The sequence below is a fragment of the Grampus griseus genome (genome assembly GCF_964374135.1).
Source record: "Grampus griseus genome assembly, chromosome: 20".
Taxonomy (NCBI): Eukaryota; Metazoa; Chordata; class Mammalia; order Artiodactyla; family Delphinidae; genus Grampus; species Grampus griseus.
The window spans coordinates 28,262,857-28,282,676 of NC_139014.1; the positions used below are offsets into that span (position 1 = coordinate 28,262,857).

Sequence of the window (19,820 nt, forward strand, 5' to 3'; positions counted from 1 at the left end):
ACCGCATCAACAACTTGAACAGCTCATAAAATTTCGATTCAAATCACTCCAAGAAGGCTAAATGTCTATTGAGTAACAGATGTTTCTTGGAAAAGATTGGTGAATGTATTTTTGGAATGATGTCAGAGAAGAGCTACTTTTATAACCATTTTTGATCAGAAGTGTAGCTTCATTCACAAAAACCAAGAGTCAAAATTTACAGAAAAGCTTACTGGGCTATAAGGGAACATTTTTCAGCTACAGTTACATGTTTAGCTTTACTTATTAAATTTATATTTGAAGTTTTCTATCTTAGTTGCATAAATGAAGCCTTTATGCTAGAACATGTCACTTTTTTCCGCAATGGTGATGAAGCTAAATAATTAGAATTGAAAATTTGGAGTCCTTCATTTGGCATTTTATAATTTTACATAAATTTGTTTAAAACATGCTTGGTTTTGATTTAACAAACAAAAATGTAAAACAATTTCAATTAAAAATACATGTAGTTTTCTTCCTTAATTCTTAATTACTTATAAGGAGGCAGTTTAATACAGGAATATACTTTTCAAGAAAACTGATTTCTAAAAAAAAAAAACCTCAGACTGATCTGAGGTAAAATCTACAGTGAAACATGACTGAGGGGTAACTGGATTAGATTGCTATTAATTTTTACGCATCAGTATGAAAACAAGTGGATGAAGAGGACTACAAAATACAAACATTTATGTGAAATTTAAAGTGCCTTAGGAAACTACATATCTTCCAGATTGATTAATTTAATATTGCATTTAGCTAAGGAAGACTTGGAGGAAAATATTTTTTATGCATCAGTTTATCAAAACTTGAGAATAGTAAAACTTATATTTCTGAACATAATATAGACTTTGGATTAAAGTGAATTATATATCTCAAATTAAAAAAAAAAGCTATGTCACTTATCCAATGTACAAATTATCATTTACAATAGAGTTTAATATAAGCATGACGACATGTTTTTATACCTTGACAGTTAAGTATTATTACCTAACACCAGGGAACATATCTTTATTTTTGGGAGGAGACTGTTTAAAGTTCTTTATATCCGTTTCATGAGTTTTTTCCCAGTTCCAATTCATTTATATGAGTCATTTTTACATTACTACCAATATCATCAACTTTACTTTCTTTAATATGCGTGAGTCTATTCAACTTTGTGCCTGTGCAATCCTCAGCTTTCATTTCTCTGACTGAATCCATTCCTTTCATAGTTTTAATTTCAAAAAGATCTTCAGCTAAAATGCAATTTGAATTATTAGCCAATCTGTTGTCTCTATCAGTTCCAACTAGTTCATTCTTTCTTCATTTGTATCTATGGGATCATAAAGTTCGGGTGTAAAATAGATAGATTCATCCTCTGCTTCTGTATTTGAAGTAGAAAGTTCAGCTTCTTCACTTACTAGAGATAACAGAATGTCTGGATCTTCTGGATTCAGGAGAGTAGCATTAATCTTTATTGATGGAACAATGGTTTCCGATTGAGGGCATGGTCCAAGTGATGTGTTTACTGTCAGAGAGGAGGACTCATATTTATCAGTGAGTGGCAAAACTGCTTCACGTCCCTTTTCTGTTTTGAAAGTGGAAGAATTAGAGGCACAGTCCTCTGATGACCTAAACTTAGGTGTTCCAGTCAGAATTTTACCAGTAAGATACTGTTCCAGAAAATTACTGCCAGACCAGCTAACTCTGTTTGTTTGTTTGTTGAAGGTTGGGCTTGTGGATCTGGAAATCACAATTTTTTCTGCTCCTACTGCCTGGGCAGACTCTTCCAATAATAATGGATCATCTACAAATACAAAGATATGAGTGTTAACTTTCTGTTCCTAATGTAATATTTGTTATATTAAAACAATTTTTGTTAGAAATACTGAAATAACTGTATAGGATACATAATTGAGAGCCCATAACAAGTAGTAGCAGGACTTCCATCTTAGAATGGAAGCATTCTAAGCAATCCATCTTCAAGCACAACATGTTAACTCTGAAAGGAATCTTAGGTCTCCAGTGGTTCCCAGCCCAAGTTATAATGCTGTCTGGTAAACTATCAAATTCCACACCAGGGACCTCAGAAGTGAACAAGAAAAGAAATGGTAAAAAGGAAGAGGAAGAAGGAGAGTAAAGGAGGGAACAGGCTGCAAAAATGCCTTAAAAATCCACTCACCAGTGATTGAGAAAAACTGACCTAGACTAATTCCCTTAAGGAAACTGACAACCACCAAGACTAAGTTATTTGCTTAAAGTTATAGAATTGGTTGGTAATCAGACCTGGACTAGAACCTAGCTTTCCTGATTATCAGTATAATGGCCTAGAATTCACTATGACATTTAGCTAGGATAGAAGCATATACTATAAAATATATAAAAAGTAATATATTAAACTACTATTATATATTAATTAAAACAAATGATATCCAATGATACAGAACAGTTTGACAAACTTTTTCTATAATAGGCCAGACAGTAAATATTTTAGGCTTTGTGGATCACATTGTATCTGTTGCAACTACTCAATTATGCTGTTCTAGTGCAATACATACAACTACTCAACTCTATTGTTGTGTACAATATATAAATGATTGAGTGTGACTGTATTCCACTAAACTTTACTTACAAAAACAGCAGGCCGAATTTGGTCCGCAGGCCATAGTTTGCTAATCCCTGATGTATTATATTCTAATATATTTTAAACTATATTTTAATTTTCTAAATTATATTTTAATCCAGTATATTCTGATATTTTAAAATATTATTTTTTTATCATTTAGAATAAATGACTCTCACTTTTCTAAAATAAGAAATTCATGTAAGACAATTATCTATAAATTAGGTCAATTTTTAATATCACCTTTAGAAAAACATTACCATTTGCATAGTGCTTTACAATGTTGTGATATTTATCATCTTATTAGATCTTTACAACCCAACCTGGAGGGATAGGTAGGCAGATATCCCTTCTATTAAGACTCAAAAAGTTAAGTGACTTGCTCGGGAGTGGGGGTCACAAAGTTAGTTAGTGGCAAAGCTTTTAAGTGGAAAACCAGGAAATATGTGTAGATCTCCTCAAAAATTTCTTCCCATTCTGATACAAATTATTTTATGATAACACCTTATAATAACCAACATATTTAAGGACATTAATCTGTAGCATAACAAATATCATTTCACTAAACGCAATGAAAGACTTCTCTACCAAATGTAAATGGTTAGAACTTTTCATATTTTTCTCCTTTCTGGAGATGATGTCTCTTGGTAAAGATGGACTTTTATCTATCATTTTAGGACACTGTAGCTCTTAGACACATTTTTACTTTACCTTCCCTAGGATATTCTGGTGATAGATGGCTTGCTGCTTCTAATAAATAAGTTGAGGTATTATCCTTCAAACAAGCCACTGCAAGCGGAGACTCATTGTCCTGTACAGATTTTCTGTCTTCTTTGTATACATCAATGACCTTTCGGTGCCTTTTGGAAAATTCAGCCAAGGACTCCAGAGCACTCTCAAAGGTTGAATGGTGCTGAATCAGCTGCCGAACCCACTTAGAAAGTCCTAAGGCAAAAAGTAAACCCAGCAAAGAAACTTTGGTTATTCAGTGAAGATATTATGTATTAAGAAAAAAAAATTAGATAACTTCTCTGGTGAGGTAATCTACTTTGAATTTAGAGGATACAGGGTGGTTCTCTACATTTTTCCTGCCTTTTTACCTTCATGTGTACAATATGCTCTTGTATCAGTAGCATTTCTCTTTACATGCAGTGATTGCCAACTGGATGGAGGGAAGAGGCAGTGGGAGTAGAATGGAGATGGGAAAATATTATTTGTCAATTAAGAATAACTGGGGAATAAGGCAAATTTAATTTTATCATAATTCCCCACAAAAAATTACCTACCTTTTAATTGCAGAGAAAATACAAGTTCTAAACAACACAATCTTTTATTCCAACTTTTAAATTTGACTCCTTTAGCAAAAATAAATTCAAGATTACAGTCTCATAGGTTTTTTTTGTTTGTTTGTTTGTTTCCCTTCTCCTTCCAATTCCAAATATATCAAACTATTCTGGGAGTAAAAGGAATAACACTGTTTTATGGGCAAATCATGTCCTATCTGAATATTTATTACATAATTATTTTTTAATATATAAATAATCAAGTTGTAAGGGACAAGGTTTGACCCTGTGACATGTGAAAACTGCGTAAAAATAAACCATATTAACAGTATAAGGTGTTTTGGAGTATGACTCACTTCAGAATGAAATTCAGATATTTGGACTTTAGAAAATAAATATTCTCTGCTGATGTTACTAAAACATCATCTTTTGGAGTAATTTAAAAAGTCACTATGGTACTTTAAGTTGAGAGGAAGGTTAAGACAGGGCTTCAAGCAACTTGAACTATTATTCTTTCATTTCAAATACATTCTTTTAGTTTTTCTGTTTAATGGAGCTTTTCTATCAACTATTCTTTTGCGTGTTGAATTTAAACAAAAATTAGTCATCAAATGGAATTTGTATGTTGTTGCGCTGTATTGCCTAGATAAGATTTCAAAGTTTATGAGTCTCAGAAAAAATAAAAACCTTACAGAAAATAATGGAAAATACTTAATTCAAAAAAATCTCTCAACAAATCTGAACTACAAGGTAAAAATTTCAGTTCTAGATTTTAAAATAAGAAAAAAAAACTTAAACAGCATTTCTTTAAAGTTCTTTATTTTTGTTTGCTTGGGGAAAATAATTATACCAAATAAGAATATGAAAATTTCCCAAATTGAAAAATTTTAGCGTTATAGTTATTGCTTTCATTTCGAACTTTTTGTGATCAAAGAAAGCCTTTTCAGTGTAAAATGTCAGTTTGCTTTTGAAAACTTGAAAGAATCTGAGCTCCACCTGCTGACTAAACATAAGCACTTAACATTTGTTTTTGGTTATATCTTGGCCTTGGCTTGCTTTACAGGGAAAGAGAAGAAAAGACTAATAAAACAGCGTTTCCTGCTTCAATCCAGGTGGATATGTTTTAATATTGAACCAAATATAATAATTAGGCTCTGAAATATAAAAAGTAGAGTCCATACCCATAGACAGCTAATCTGAAACAAATTAAAAAATTAGCATCTTTTCATTATAGTATGGTATGAACTTTTTAGCTCTAAAGATAACAAAAACGCAAGTACTTCCAACAGTTCTTTAATAACAGATGGATTCCTGGTATTAATTCGGATGAAAACTATAGGCACACAGTATTTGTTCATTTGAGTGGAGAAAAATGACCATGTACTTGATCTTGCAGCATGCAGTGGTGCTTTTTTTTCTTTTTAGAAAATACTAGCTCTAATATAAACTCTATAACAACTGAAGCATTTCTAAACAAACAAACACACACACATACAACAATAAAACTCAAATAATCCAGAATGAAAGAATAAAAAGAATCCTAAGCACCAAAGGATTGCTTGTGTGCTTAAATGTAAAAACTTAATATTTCTTGGAAAACTCATTTCTGTGGAACAGCTTTTTCCCTGACAATGGTAAATAAATTATTGCTATGTTACTGAATCAAATCCCACATTCTGGTGAAATTGAAGGATCTTGATTGATTAATACTACATCAGTAACCAGATTCTCCTCTATAAAGATTTTTTGTAAACACAGAAGCATTAAAAGGCTAGATTTCCAGTCAATGTGAATTTTTCCATGTTCGATCTAGTAATTCAAATTCTCTATCCAATTCTTTGCTTTAAAAATAGAAGTCATTAAATACCAAAGATTGTTACTAATTCGTACTCTAAGCCCAGCAGAGAATCTTACCAGATATGTATCGACTTGGGTTACTCCTGAAGCGATCATCCACTAGAATAAGAGCTCCCCAATCATTTTTGTGTCGAATACACCTATAAAAAATAGGGAGAAAATGAAATAAATATAACAGTGAAAATAAAGCCACATTTCTAGTGGGACAGACAGAAGGTTGAGAAAATCAATGATGTGTCTGTCAGGTATCAAAATCAATGACATGTCCTTTAATCAAAGTCATTATTATGAGTAAAGTTTTTAGAAACTACTCAGTACAATGTACCAAAGTAGATGTATTAAAAACTCTCCTACTTTTGCCAACTACTGATAACATACCCAAAAATGTTACATGCATTCTATTTTTTTTTTTTTTTCATGCATTCTATTTTGAAAGACAAAAAAATTATAGAAAATATTTCCCAAAACATTCTTTACACACACAATATTTTTTACCTTAAGTATTATATTAGCTGTAGATTTTATGTACATAACTTTTATTCTGGTTTAACAAGTTTTTATCATAAATGAATAAGTTTGTAAAAAAATTTTTGCACCAATTGATATAATCATGTAGTTGTTCTTTTTAGACTGTTAACATGGTGGATTATACTGGCAAAATTTCAAATACTGAGCTTGCCTTTCTTTCATCCCTAGAATAACCATTATGGTCATGTGCATTATTCTTTTTATAGATTGTTGGGTTCAATTTGCTAATTTTTAAAATTTTAAACATTATTAAAATTTTTAAAATTTAGTGGTTTTTCAGTTTGCAGGGCAGAAATTGAGACACAGATGTAGAGAAAAACGTATGGACACCAAGGGGGGAAAGCAGCGGGGGGTGGTGGCGTGATGAATTGGGCGATTGGGATTGACATGTATACACTGATGTGTATAAAATTGATGGCTAACAAGGACCTGCTGCATAAAAAAAAAAAAATTAAAAATAAAATTCAGTGGTTACATTTACAAGGTTCTGCAACCTATACCACTGTCTATTACAGAACATTTTTACCTCACCAAAAAGAAACCCCATGCCCATTAGTCACTCCCAATTACCCAGATCATTCCCCCTAACCCCTTGCAACCACAATCTACTTTCTGTCTGTATAGATATACCTATTTTGGACACTTCATATAACTAGAATCATATATGTCATTTTGTGTCTGGCTTCTTTCACTTAGCATGATGTTTTCAAGGTTACTTGTATCATGCATCAGTACTTTGTTCCTTCTTATGGCTGAATAATATTCCATTATATGGATATACCATAATTTATCCATTCATAAGTTAATGGGCATTTGGGTTGTTTCCACCTTTTGACTATTATGAATAATGCTACTATAAACATTTGTGTACAAGTTTTTATATGGATACATTTAAAAAATTCTTTTGGGTATATACTTAGGAATAGAATTGCTAGGTTGTATAACTCTACGTTTAACTTTTAGAGGAACTGCTACATTTTTTTTTTCCAAAGCAGTCACATAATTTTACATTTCCATTAGCTATGTATGAGATTTCCAATTTCTCCATAGCTTCACCAACACTTGTTACTGTCCATCTTTTTCAATAGATGTACCAGGAGGTATGAAGTGGTATTTCACTCTGGTTTTGATGTGCATTTCCCTAATGACTAATGATGTTCTGCATCTTTTCATGTGCACAATGGCCACGTGTGTATCCTTTTTTGGAGAAATGTCTATTTAAATTATTGGTCCAAATTAAAATTGCATTATTTATATTTTTATTGTTGAACTGTAAGAGTTCTTTATATATTCTGGATATAAGACCCTTATCAGATACATGATTTGCAAATATTTTAGAAACCGTTGCCTAATCCAAGGTCAAGAAAATTTATACCTTGTTAGTCTTTGATCCATTTTGAGTTAACTTTTGTATATGGTGTGAGGTAGGGGTCTAACTTCATTCCTTTCCAGGTGGATATCCAATTATCCAAGAATTATCTGTGAAAAAGACTATTCTTTCCTCATTAAATTGTCTTGACACTTTTGTCAAAAATCCATTCACTGTAAATGCATGGGTTTGTTTCTGGACCCTCAATTTTACCCCTTGTTCTACATGTCTGTATTACATCAATACAATACAGTCTTGATTACTGTAGTTTTGCAGTAAGTTTGAAATTGAGAATTGTCAGTTCTCCAGTTTTGTTCTTCTGTTTCAAATTTTTTGTGGCTATTCTGGGTCTCTTTCAATTTCCATATGAATTTTAGGATCAGCTTCTCAATTTCTGCACCCAATCCAGTTGGAATTCTGGTTGGGATTATATTAAATCTGTAGATCAATTTGGGGGAGAATGTTATCTTAATAATAATGTTTTCCAATCTGTCATCATGGAATTCTCCCATTTATTTAGAAATTTCTTTCAACAATATTTTGAAGCTTTCAGGGTACTTTCATTAAAGTTATTTCTAAGTATCTTGCTCTTTTTGATGCTACTGTAAATGGAATTAACTTGATTTCATTTTTGGATTGTTCATTGCTGGTGTATAAAAATGTAACTGATATTTGTATAGTGAATATGCATCCTATAACTTTGCTGAACTTGTTTTAGTTCTAAATAGTTATTTTTTATGGATTCCTTAGTATTTCTATGTACAATATCATGTCATTTGCAAATTTAAAGATAATTTTACTTCTTTTCCAATCTGGATATCTTTTATTTCTTTTTCTTGCCTAATTGCCCTAGCTAGAACCTCCAACACAAAAATGAATACAAGTGGTGAGAGCGGCCATCCTTATTTTATTCTCAAACTTAAGAGAAAAATGATAACTTTCACCATTCAGTATGATGTTAACTATTGTATGCATAGATGCCCTTTAAGGTTTAGGAAGTACCTGCTATTCCTACTTTGTTGAGTGTTATATTGTCAATTGCTTTTTCTCATCTTGAGATGATCTTGTGGTTTTTGTACTTTACTCTAATATGGTGTTACACTGATTTTAGCTGAACCAATAAACTGGCAGGGTGTTGAACCACCTTGCAGTCCTGAGATAAAATTCCACTTGGTCACTGTGTACAATCCTTTTAGTAAGTTGCTGGATTCAGTGTTCTACTTTTCTGTTGAGGATTTTTGCATCTATAACCATAAGAGATACTGCTCTGTAGCTTTCTTGTGATGTCTTTGATTACTTTTGGTATCAGGCAACACTGGCCTCATGGAATAAACTGGTACATGTTTCCTGTTCTATTTTTCATAAGCGTTTGTAAAGGATTCTCTTTAAATGTTTGCTAGAATTCATCAGTGGAGTCATTCTTTCCTGGGCTTTTCTTTGTGTGAAATTTTCGTATTACTAATTCTTCCACCTCTTCACTTGTTATAGATCTATTCAGACATTCTACTGCTTGAGTGTCAGTTTCCATAGCTATGTTTTTCTATGAATTTGTCCATCTTTTTTTTTTTTAAATAAATTTATTTATTATCTTTTTATTTTTGGCTGTGTTGGGTCTTCATTGCTGCACATGGGCTTTCTCTAATTGTGGCGAGCAGGGGCTGGTGGCTTCTCTTGTTGCTGAGCATGGGCTCTCGGCACACAGGCTTCATTAGTTGTGGCATGTGGGCTCAGTAGTTGTGAACTGCGGGCTCTAGAGCACAGGCTCAGTAGTTGTGGCACACAGGCTTAGTTGCTCCACAGCATGTGGGATCTTCCCAGGCCAGGGCTCTAATGTGTGTCCCCTGCATTGGCAGGAGGATTCTTAACAACTGTGCCACCAGGGAAGTCCTGAATTTGTCCAACTTATCTAAATTATCTATTTTGTTGTCATACAATTGTTCAAGTATTCTCTTATAATGCTTTATATTTCTGTAAGTTTGGCAGTAACAACCCCTCTTTCATTCCTAATTTTAGTAATTTGAGTCTTTTCTGCATTTTTTCTTGGTCAGTCTAGTTAAATGTCAATTTTCTTGATCTTTTCAAAGACCCAACTTTTGTTACCCTGACTTTTTCTACTTTATTTTCTATTTCCTTTATTTCCATTCTAATCTCTACTATTCCTTTGATCTGCTTGCCTTGGGTTTGATTTGCCCTTCTTTCCTTAATTCCTTAAGGTAGAAGGTTAGAGTACTGATTTCAGATATTCTTTTTTTTTTTAATATAGGCATTTATAAAAATAAATTTCTCTCTGAGCACTGCTTTCACTCTACCCTCAAAATTTTGGTACACTGTGTTATCATATTCATTTATCACAAGGTATTTTCTAATCTCCCTTTTGATTTCTTCTTTGATCCACTGGTTAGGAGTATGTTCTTTAATTTCCACGTATTTATAAGTTTTTAAATTTTCTGTCTGTTACTGATTTATACTATCATTCCACTGTGATCAGAAAAGATACTTTCTATGATTTTAACCATTTAAAATGTATTGAAATTTATTTTGTAGCCTAACATATGGTCTATCCTGAAGTATGTGTCATGTACACTTAAGAAGAATGTGCATTCTGTTATTGTAGGGTAGAGTGTAATAAATATGTTAGGTTTGTAATTGTTGGTTTATAGTGCTGTTCAAGACTTTCCTTTTCTGTTGATTTTCTTTCTAACTATTCTATCCATTATTGAAAGTGGGGTATTAAAGTCTCCAACTATAACTGTTGAATTAATGGAGTGAAAATTTTATTAGAAAATTTCTAGTAACAAAAAGGTTATTTTGTCTGGTATTAGTATAACCAAATCAGTTGTCTTTTGTTTACTGCTTGCATGTCTTTTTCTGTTTACACTTGATCTAGTTGTGTTTTTTAACCAAAGCATTTATCTTTCAGGCAGCATAAAGTTGGATCATGTCCTTTTTAAAAAAATTCATTTTGCCAATCTTTTTCTTTTTATTGGAGTGCTTAGTCCATTTACACTTAATGTAATTACCGATAAGGTAGAATTTACTTAGCTATTTTGCAAATATCCACTTTACTATTTGTTTTCTGTCTTTTTTGTTATTGTTCTTCCACTATTCCTTCATTACTGCCTTCTTCTGTGTGCAATAGATATTTGAGTTATTTTATTAATGGTTGCTTTGAGGATTATAATAAACACCTTAATTTATAAAAATCTATTTTGGATTGATAGCAACTTAATTTCAGTAGTATACAAAAACACTGCTCCTGTATAACTGTTTCTTCCCCCCAACCCTTGTGCTATTACTTTAATATAAATTATATCTTTAAACATTGTACACCTGTGCAGAAAAGAGTTAATACAGCAGGCCAAGTTGCTTATCCCTAGAAAGGCCTGAATATAAGGTAGCCCTTGGTTGGTGTTTAGATTTCAGGGAGGGTTCCAATCACTAACTAAAAGAAAATCTCACTGTGTCTACAATGTCTGTGGAAAAATATGGTTAATGCTGAACACCTGCTTTGCTTCTGAGAGTCTAGACTTTGGGGAAATGTTAGGCAGAGTCTGCCTATACGACCAGCTCAAATAAAAAAACCGGGTGCTGAGTCTCTAACAAGCTCTCCCGATTGGCTATTATTTCACACATTACCACAATTCATTGCTGCGAAACTAAGTGTGCCCTGTGTGACTCCATTGAGAGAGGACCCTCGGAAGATTGTACCTGGCTTCCCCTGGAGTTTGCCCATGTGCCTATTCCCTTTGCTGTTTTTGCTTTGTATCCTTTCACTGTAATAAATCCTAGGTGTGCATACAGCTATATGCTGAGTCTATCACTGCTCCTGGTGAATAACTGAACCTAAACATCGTCTTTGGGACTGCCAATACAATGCCTATTACCACAGACTTAAGTTTATTGCTTTATGCAGTTGTTTTCAAAAATCAAACAGGAGAAAAAGTTATTAAAATATAGTTATATTGGGCTTCCCTGGTGGCACAGTGGTTGAGAGTCCACCTGCCGATGCAGGGGACACGGGTTCGTGCCCTGGTCCGGGAAGATCCCACATGCCGCGGAGCAGCTGGGCCTGTGAGCCATGGCCGCTGAGCCTGTGCTCCGCAACGGGACAGGCCACAACAGTGAGAGGCCCGCATACCGCAAAAAAAACAAAACCAAAAAAAAGTTATATTGTTTTTTATATTTACCTATGAAATTACCTTTACAGATGCTCTTTATTTCTTCATGTGGATATAGTTACTGGTTAGTGTCCTTTCATTTCAGCCAGAAAAAGACTCCCTTTAGTATTTCTTGTACAATAAGTTTTCTAGAGATTAATTCTCTCAGTTTTTATTTGTAAATGTTCTACTTTCTCCTTAATTTTTGAAGGATAGTTTTGTTAGATATAGATTCAACTGACAGTCTTTTTCTTTTGGCCTTTTAAACATGTCATTTCACTGCTTTCTTCTCTCCATGGTTTCCAGTGAGAAATCTGCTTAAATTATTGAGGATACCTTGTATAATGAGTTGTTTTTCTCTTGCTGCTTTCTAGATTCTCTCTTTGTTTTTTGACAGCTTGATCATGACATTTCTATGTATGGATCTCTTTGAGTTCAAACTACTTGGAGTTTTCTGATTTTCTTAGATGTGTCATCAAATTAGATGTGTCACCAAATTAGGGAAGTTTCCAGCCATTACTTTTTCAAAAAAATCTTTGTTTCTTTCTCTCTCTTCTCTCCCTCTAAGACTCTCTTTATATGTATGTTGGTATGCTTGATGGGGTTGTACAGGTTCCTGAGCCTATCTTAATTATTCTTCATTCTTTTTCTTTCTGTTCCTCAGACTGGAAACCAATTCTTTCTTCTTCCTGCTCAAAACTGCTGTTGAGCCCCTCTACTAAATTTTTCATTTCACTTATTGTAGGTTTCAACTACAGAATTTCCATTGTTTTTTTTTTTTAAAAAATTCTATCTAACTATTGATATTCTCCATCTGGTGAAACATCATTCTCATTGTTTCCTATAGCTCTTTAGACATAATTTCCTTGGTTCCTTGATCATATTTAAAATAGTTTTATATACTAACTATAACATCTGGAATCCCTTAGGGATAATTCTTATTGACTGCTTTCTCCCCTGTGTATGGGGAATATATTCTTCTTTGCACATGCCATAATTTTTGTTGAAAAGAGTACATTTTAAATAATGTAATCTGGCAACTGTAGAAATCAGATTCTTCCTCCCTCCCCAAGGATTTTTGTTGTTGATGCTGCTGTTGTTGTTGCTGTGACTTTTCTGAAATCATTTTGTAAAGTCTGTATTCTGTCATGTGTGACCATTGCTAGGTCAGCTTAGTGGTCAGCTAATGATTAGACAGAGATTTCCTTAAACATCTGGAATCCACAGTCTCCCATTCTTTGCCAAGAGGCTTTACATGTGTTTTTGGATACATGTTTGAGCCTTGATCAGGCAGGCAAAAACTCTACCTTAGTCTTCACTTCCTGCTTCAGCAGAGCCTCAAGGTCACACAGAGGTGAGAGCTTAGGACCTTCTCAGGTCTTATGAGCATGTGCACATCCCTGGTCATGTGCACAGTCCTAAACATTCCTACTAGAGTCTCAGGCGTATCTCGGAACTTTTAAAGCCCCCATGGAAATCTCATTTCCCAGCTTTTCTCTTTAAGCTTTTCAGTTAGTTTGTTATTTGTCCCAATTTTCATTCATTGTCTCAGGAAGCTGTGAAGTTAAACAACTGCTTAAGTGAGCTCTGAGACAGGTAAAAATTTCCCCATATTATCCTTTGAATGTCTGCAGGATATGTAGTAATATCACCTCCTTTATTCCAGATATTGGCAATTTGCGGCTTTTTTTTTTTTGTCAGTTTACCTAGAAGTCAGTAGATTTTACTGATTGCTTTAAAAATGGATTTTATTGATTTTTTAGTTTCATTGACTTATATTCTTTTCTTTTTTCTGTTTGCTTTACATTTATTTTGCTCTTCTTTTCTAGCTTCTTAAGGTAGAAGTTTAGATAACTGATTAGAGATCTTTGTTTCTGAAAATAAACATTTAATGATATAAATTTCCCAGTGAGCTCTGCTATACCTGTGGTCCACAAATTTTGATATGATGATTTTCATTTCTGGTGAGTTCACAATATTTTCTAATTATCCTAAGACATCCTGTTTTTCCTATGGATTTTTAAAGATGTTATTAATTTCCAAGTACTTGGACATTTTTACGTTATTTTTCTGTTATTGATTTCTAGTTTGTTTATTTGCAGCATGGTCAAAGAACACACTATGATTTCAAATCCTTAAAAAAAATTTTAAGTTTATCACCCAGGATATTGTCTAAATTGGTACATATTCCTTGTGTTTATTCTGCTATTGTTGGGTGGAGTGCTCTATAATGTCAATTCAATCTAGCTGGCTAATAATATTGTTTAAGTCTTCCATCTCTCTATTGGTTTTCTGTTTACTACTTCTATCTATTACTGAGAGAGGAATTTTAAAGTCTCCAACCATGCTTGTGGATTTGTCTATTTCTTATTCAGATGTCAGCTTTTGTGTCATGTATTTTGAAGCTCTATTTTTAGGTGCATACACATTTAGGATTGTTATGTCTTTCTGATAAATTGACCCTTTCATCATTATGTAAATTTTCTTCTAACATCCCAATAATTTTCTTTCCTCTTAATTCTACTTTGTCCTGATATTAATATAGTTATTCCAACCAGTTCATTGGTATTTTGAATTCTGGTCTTCTTCCGCAATCTGTCTACTATTATTCACTTTTCACGGTACTCAAATAGCTGCTCCATGCATTCTGTCTAGCTTTTAAAGACAGTACAGAATGTACTTACTCCATCTTATCTAGAATTGAAACCTCCAGACTCTATTTTTTTAATGTTTATTTTTATTTATTTTCTTATGAGTCATCCATTTTATACACATCAGTGTATACATGTCAATTCCAATCTCCCAATCCATCACACCACAACCCCCACCACCTGCCACTTTGCCCCCTTGGTGTCCATATGTTTGTTCTCTACTTCTGTGTCTCAGTTTCTGCTCTGCAAACCAGTTCATCTGTACCATTTTCTGGGTTCCACATATATGCGTAAATATACGATATTTGTTTTTCTCTTTCTGACTTACTTCACTCTGTATGACAGTCTCTAGATGCATCCATGTATCTACAAATGACCCAATTTCCTTCCTTCTTATGACTGAATAATATTCCATTGTATATATGTACATCTTCTTTACACATTTGTCTGTCAATGGGCATTTAGGTTGCTTCCATAACCTGGCTATTGTAAATAGTGCTGCAACGAACATTGGGGTGCATGTGTCTTTTTGAATTATGGTTTTCTCTGGGTATATGCCCAGTAGTGGGATTGCTGGGTCATATGGTAGTTCTATTTTTAGTGTTTTAAGGAACCTCCATACTGTTCTCCATAGTGGCTGTATCAATTTACATTCCCACCAACAGTGCAAGTCAGTTCCCATTTCTCCACACCCTCGCCAGCATTTGTTGTTTGTAGATTTTCTCATGATGCCCATTCTAACTGATGTGAGGTGATACCTCATTGTAGTTTTGATTTGCATTTCTCTAATAATTAGTGATGTTGAGCAGCTTTTCATGTGCTTCTTGGCCATCTGTATGTCTTCTATGGAGAAATGTCTATTTAGGTCTTCTGCCCATTTTTGGATTGGTTGTTTGTTCTTTTAATATCGAGCTGCATGAGCTGTTTATATATTTTGGAGATTAATCCTTTGTCTGATGATTCATTTGCAAATATTTCTCCCATTCTGAGGGTTGTCTTTTTGTCTTGTTTATGGTCTCCTTTGCTGTGCAAAAGCTTTTAAGTTTCATTAGGTCCCATTTGTTTATTTTTATTTCCATTACTCTGGAGGTGGATCAAAAAAGATCTTGCTGTGATTTATGTCAAAGAGTGTTCTTCCGATGTTTTCCTCTAAGAGTTTTACAGTGCCCGGTCTTACACTTAGGTCTCTAGTCCATTTTGAGTTTATTTTTGTGTATGGTGTTAGGGAGTGTTCTAATTTCATTCTTTAAATGTAGCTGTCCAGTTTTCCCAGCACCAATTACTGAAGAGACTGTCTTTTCTCCATTGTATATCCTTGTCTCCTTTGTCATAGATTAGTTGACCATAGATGCGTGGGTTTATCTCTGGGTGTTCTATCCTGTTCCATTGATCTATATTTCGGTTCTTGTGCCAGTACCATACTGTCTTGATTACTGTAGGTTTGTAGTATAGTCTGAAGTCAGGGAGTCTGATTCCTCCAGCTCTGTTTTTTTCCCTCAAGACTGCTTCGGCTATTCGGGATCTTTTGTGTCTCCATACAAATTTTGAGATTTTTTACTCTAGTTCTGTAAAAAATGCCATTGGTAATTTGACAGGGATTTCATTGAATCTGCAGATTGCTTTGGGTAGTATAGTCATTTTCACAATATTGATTCTTCCAATTCAAGAACATGGTATATCTCTCTATCTGCTAGTATCATCTTTAATTTCTTTCATCAGTGTCTTATAGTTTTCTGCATACAGGTCTTTTGTCTCCCTAGGTAGGTTTATTCCTAGGTATTTTATTCTTTTTGTTGCAATGGTAAATGGGAGTGTTTCATTAATTTCTCTTTCAGATTTTTCATCATTAGTGTATAGGAATGCAACAGATTTCTGTGCATAAATTTTGTATCCTGCAACTTTACCAAATTCATTGATTAGCTCTAGTAGTTTTCTGGTGGCATCTTTAAGATTCTCTATGTATAGTATTATGTCATCTGCTAACAGTGACAGTCTTACTTCTTCTTTTCCAATTTCTATTCCTTTTATTTCTTTTTCTTCTCTGATTGCCATGGCTAGGACTTCCAAAACTATGTTGAATAATAGTGGTGAGGGTGGACATCCTTGTCTTGTTCCTGATCTTACAGGAAATGCTTTCAGTTTTTCATCATTGAGAATGATGTTTGCTGTGGGTTTGTCATATATGGCCTTTATTATGTTGAGGTAGGTTCCCTCTATGCCCACTTTCTGGAGAGTTTTTAAATAAATGGGTGTTGAATTTTGTGAAAAGCTATTTCTGCATCTATGGAGATGATCATATGTTTTGATTCTTCAGTTTGTTAATATGGTGTATCACATTGATTGATCTGCGTATACTGAAGAATCCTTGCATCTCTGGGATAAATCCCACTTGATCATGGTGTATGCTCCCTTTAATGTGTTGTTAGATACTGTTTGCTAGTATTTTGTTGAGGATTTTTGCATGTATATTTATCAGTTATATTGGTCTTTAATTTTCTTTTTTTGTAGTATGTTTCATTTTGGTATCAGGGTGATGGTGGCCTCACAGAATGAGTTGGGGAGTTTTCCTTCCTCTGCAATTTTTTTGAATGGAAGATTTTGAGAAGAATCGGTGTTAACTCTTCTCTAAATGTTTGATAGAATTCACCTGTAAAGCCATCTGGTCCTGGACTTTTGTTTGTTGGAAGATTTTAAATCACAGTTTCAATTTCATTACTTGTGATTGGTCTGTTCATATTTTCTAATTCTTCCTGGTTCAGTCTTGGCAGGTTATACCTAAGAATCTGTCCATTTCTTCCAGGTTGTCCATTTTATTGGCATAGAGTTGCCTGTAGTAGTCTCTTAGGATGCTTTGTATTTCTGTGGTGTCTGTTGTAACTTCTCCTTTTTCATTTCTAATTTTATTGATTTCAGTCCTCTCCCTCTTTTTCTTGATGAGTCTAGCTAATGGTTTATCAATTTTATCTTCTCAAAGAACCAGCTTTTAGTTTTATTGGTCTTTGCTACTGTTTTCTTTGTTTCTAATTCATTTATTTCTGCTCTGATATTTATATTTTTCCTTCTGCTAACTTTGGGTTTAGTTTGTTCTTCTTTCTCTAGTTCCTTTAGGTGTAATGTTAGATTGTTTATTTGAGATTTTTCTTGTTTCTTGAGGTAGGCTTGTATAGTTATAAACTTTCCTCTTAGAACTGCTTTTGCTGCATCCCATAGGTTTTGGACCGTCGTGTTTTCATTGTCATTTGTCTTTAGGTATTTTTTGATTTCCTCTTTGATTTATTAGTGATCTCTTGGTTATTTAGTAACATATTGTTTAGTTTCCATGTGTTTGTGTTTTTTACATTTTTTTCCCTCTAATTGATTTCTAATCTCATACCGTTGTGGTCAGAAATCATGCTTGATATGATTTCAATTTTCTTAAATTTACTGAGGCTTGATTTGTGACCCAAGATGTAATCTATCCTGGAGAATATTCCGTGTGCACTTGAGAAGAAAGTGTAATCTGCTGTTTTTGGATGGAATGTCCTATAAATATCAATTAAATCTATCTGGTCTACTGTGCCATTTAAAGCTTGTCTTTCCTTATTAATTTTCATTTTGGATTATCTGTCCATTGGTGTAAGTGAGGTGTTAAAGTCCCCCACTATTATTGTGTTACTGTCGATTTCCTCTTTTAGAGCTGTTAGCAGTTGCCTTATGTATTGAGGTGCTCCTATGTTGGGTGCATATATATTTATAATTGTTATATCTTCTTCTTGAATTGATCCCTTGATCATTACGCAGTGTCCTTCCTTGTCTCTTGTAACATTCTTTATTTTAAAGTCTATTTTATCTGATATGAGTATTGTTACTTCAGCTTTCTTTTGATTTCTATTTGTATGGAATATCTTTTTCCATCCCCTCACTTTCAGTCTGTATGTGTCCCTAGGTCTGAAGTGGGTCTCTTGTAGACAGCATATATATGGGTCTTGTTTTTGTACCCATTCAGTAAGCCTGTGTCTTTTGGTTGGAACATTTAATCTATTCACATTTAAGGTAATTATCAATATGTATGTTCCTATGACCATTTTCTTAATTGTTTTGCATTTGTTTTTGTAGGTCCTTTTCTTCTCTTGTGTTTCCCACTTACAGAAGTTCCTCTAGCATTTATTGTACAGCTGGTTTGGTGGTGCTGAATTCTCTTAGCTTTTGCTTGTCTGTAAAGCTTTTGATTTCTCCATCAAATCTGAATGAGATCCTCGTTTGGTAGAGTAATCTTGGTTGTAGGTTCTTCCCTTTCATCACGTTAAGTATATCATGCCACTCCCTTCTGGCTTGTAGAGTTTCTGCTGAGAAATCAGCTGTTAACCTTATGGGAGTTCCCTTGTATGTTGTCATTTTTCCCTTGCTGCTTTCAATAATTTTTCTATCTTTAATTTTTGCCAATTTGATTACTATGTGTCTCAGCGTGTTTCTATTTGGGTTTATCCTGTATGGGACTCTCTGTGTTTCCTGGACTTGGGTGGCTATTTCCTTTCCCACGTTAGGGAGGTTTTCAACTACAATCTCTTCAAATATTTTCTCGGGTCCTTTCTCTCTCTCTTCTCCTTCTGGGACCCCTATAACGTGAATGTTGTTGCGTTTCATGTTGTCCCAGAGGTCTCTTAGGCTGTCTTCATTTCTTTTCATTCTTTTTTCTTTATTCTGTTACATGGCAGTGAATTCCACCATTCTGTCTTCCAGGTCACTTATCCGTTCTTCTGCCTTGGTTATTCTCCTATTGATTCCTTCTAGTGTAGTTTTCATTTCAGTTATTGTATTGCTCATCTCTGTTTGTTTGTTCTTTAATTCTTCTAGATCTTTGTTAAACATTTCTTGCATCTTCTTGATCTTTGCCTCCATTCTTTTTCCGAGGTCCTGGATTATTTTCACTATCATTATTCTGAATTGTTTTTCTGGAAGGTTGCCTATCTCCACTTCATTTAGTTGTTTTTCTGGGGTTTTATCTTGTTCCCTCATCTGGACATAGCCCTCTGACTTTTCATCTTGTCTATCTTTCTGTGAATGTGGTTTTTGTTCCACAGGCTGCAGGACTGCAGTTCTTCTTGCTTCTGCTGTCTGCCCTCTGGTGGATGAGGCTATCTAAGAGACTTGTGGAAGCTTCCTGATGGGAAGGACTGGTGGTGGGTAGAGCTGGCTGTTGCTCTTGTGGGCAGAGCTCAGTAAAACTTTAATCCCCTTGTCTGCTGATGGGTGGGGCTGAGTTCCCTCCCTGTTGGGTGTTTGGCCTGAGGCGATCCAACACTGGAGCCTACCCAGGCTCTATGGTGGGGGCCAATGGTGGACTCTGGGAGGGCTCACACCAAGGAGTCCTTCCCA

General features: G+C 34.2%; 1 protein-coding gene across 1 annotated transcript in view; it reads right to left on the minus strand.

The window, feature by feature from the left end:
* Positions 1-625: 625 nt before the first annotated feature.
* BRIP1 (BRCA1 interacting DNA helicase 1) overlaps positions 626-19,820 on the minus strand; it is a gene marked incomplete at its 5' end in the record, with an annotated part of 197,017 nt that continues 177,822 nt past the window's right edge. Inside the window, 6 exon segments of the mRNA XM_082678491.1 lie at positions 626-1,079; positions 1,081-1,319; positions 1,322-1,804; positions 3,238-3,311; positions 3,313-3,565; positions 5,818-5,900. Coding sequence (XP_082534617.1) covers positions 1,002-1,079; positions 1,081-1,319; positions 1,322-1,804; positions 3,238-3,311; positions 3,313-3,565; positions 5,818-5,900 — 1,210 coding nt within the window. The 3' untranslated portion in view covers positions 626-1,001.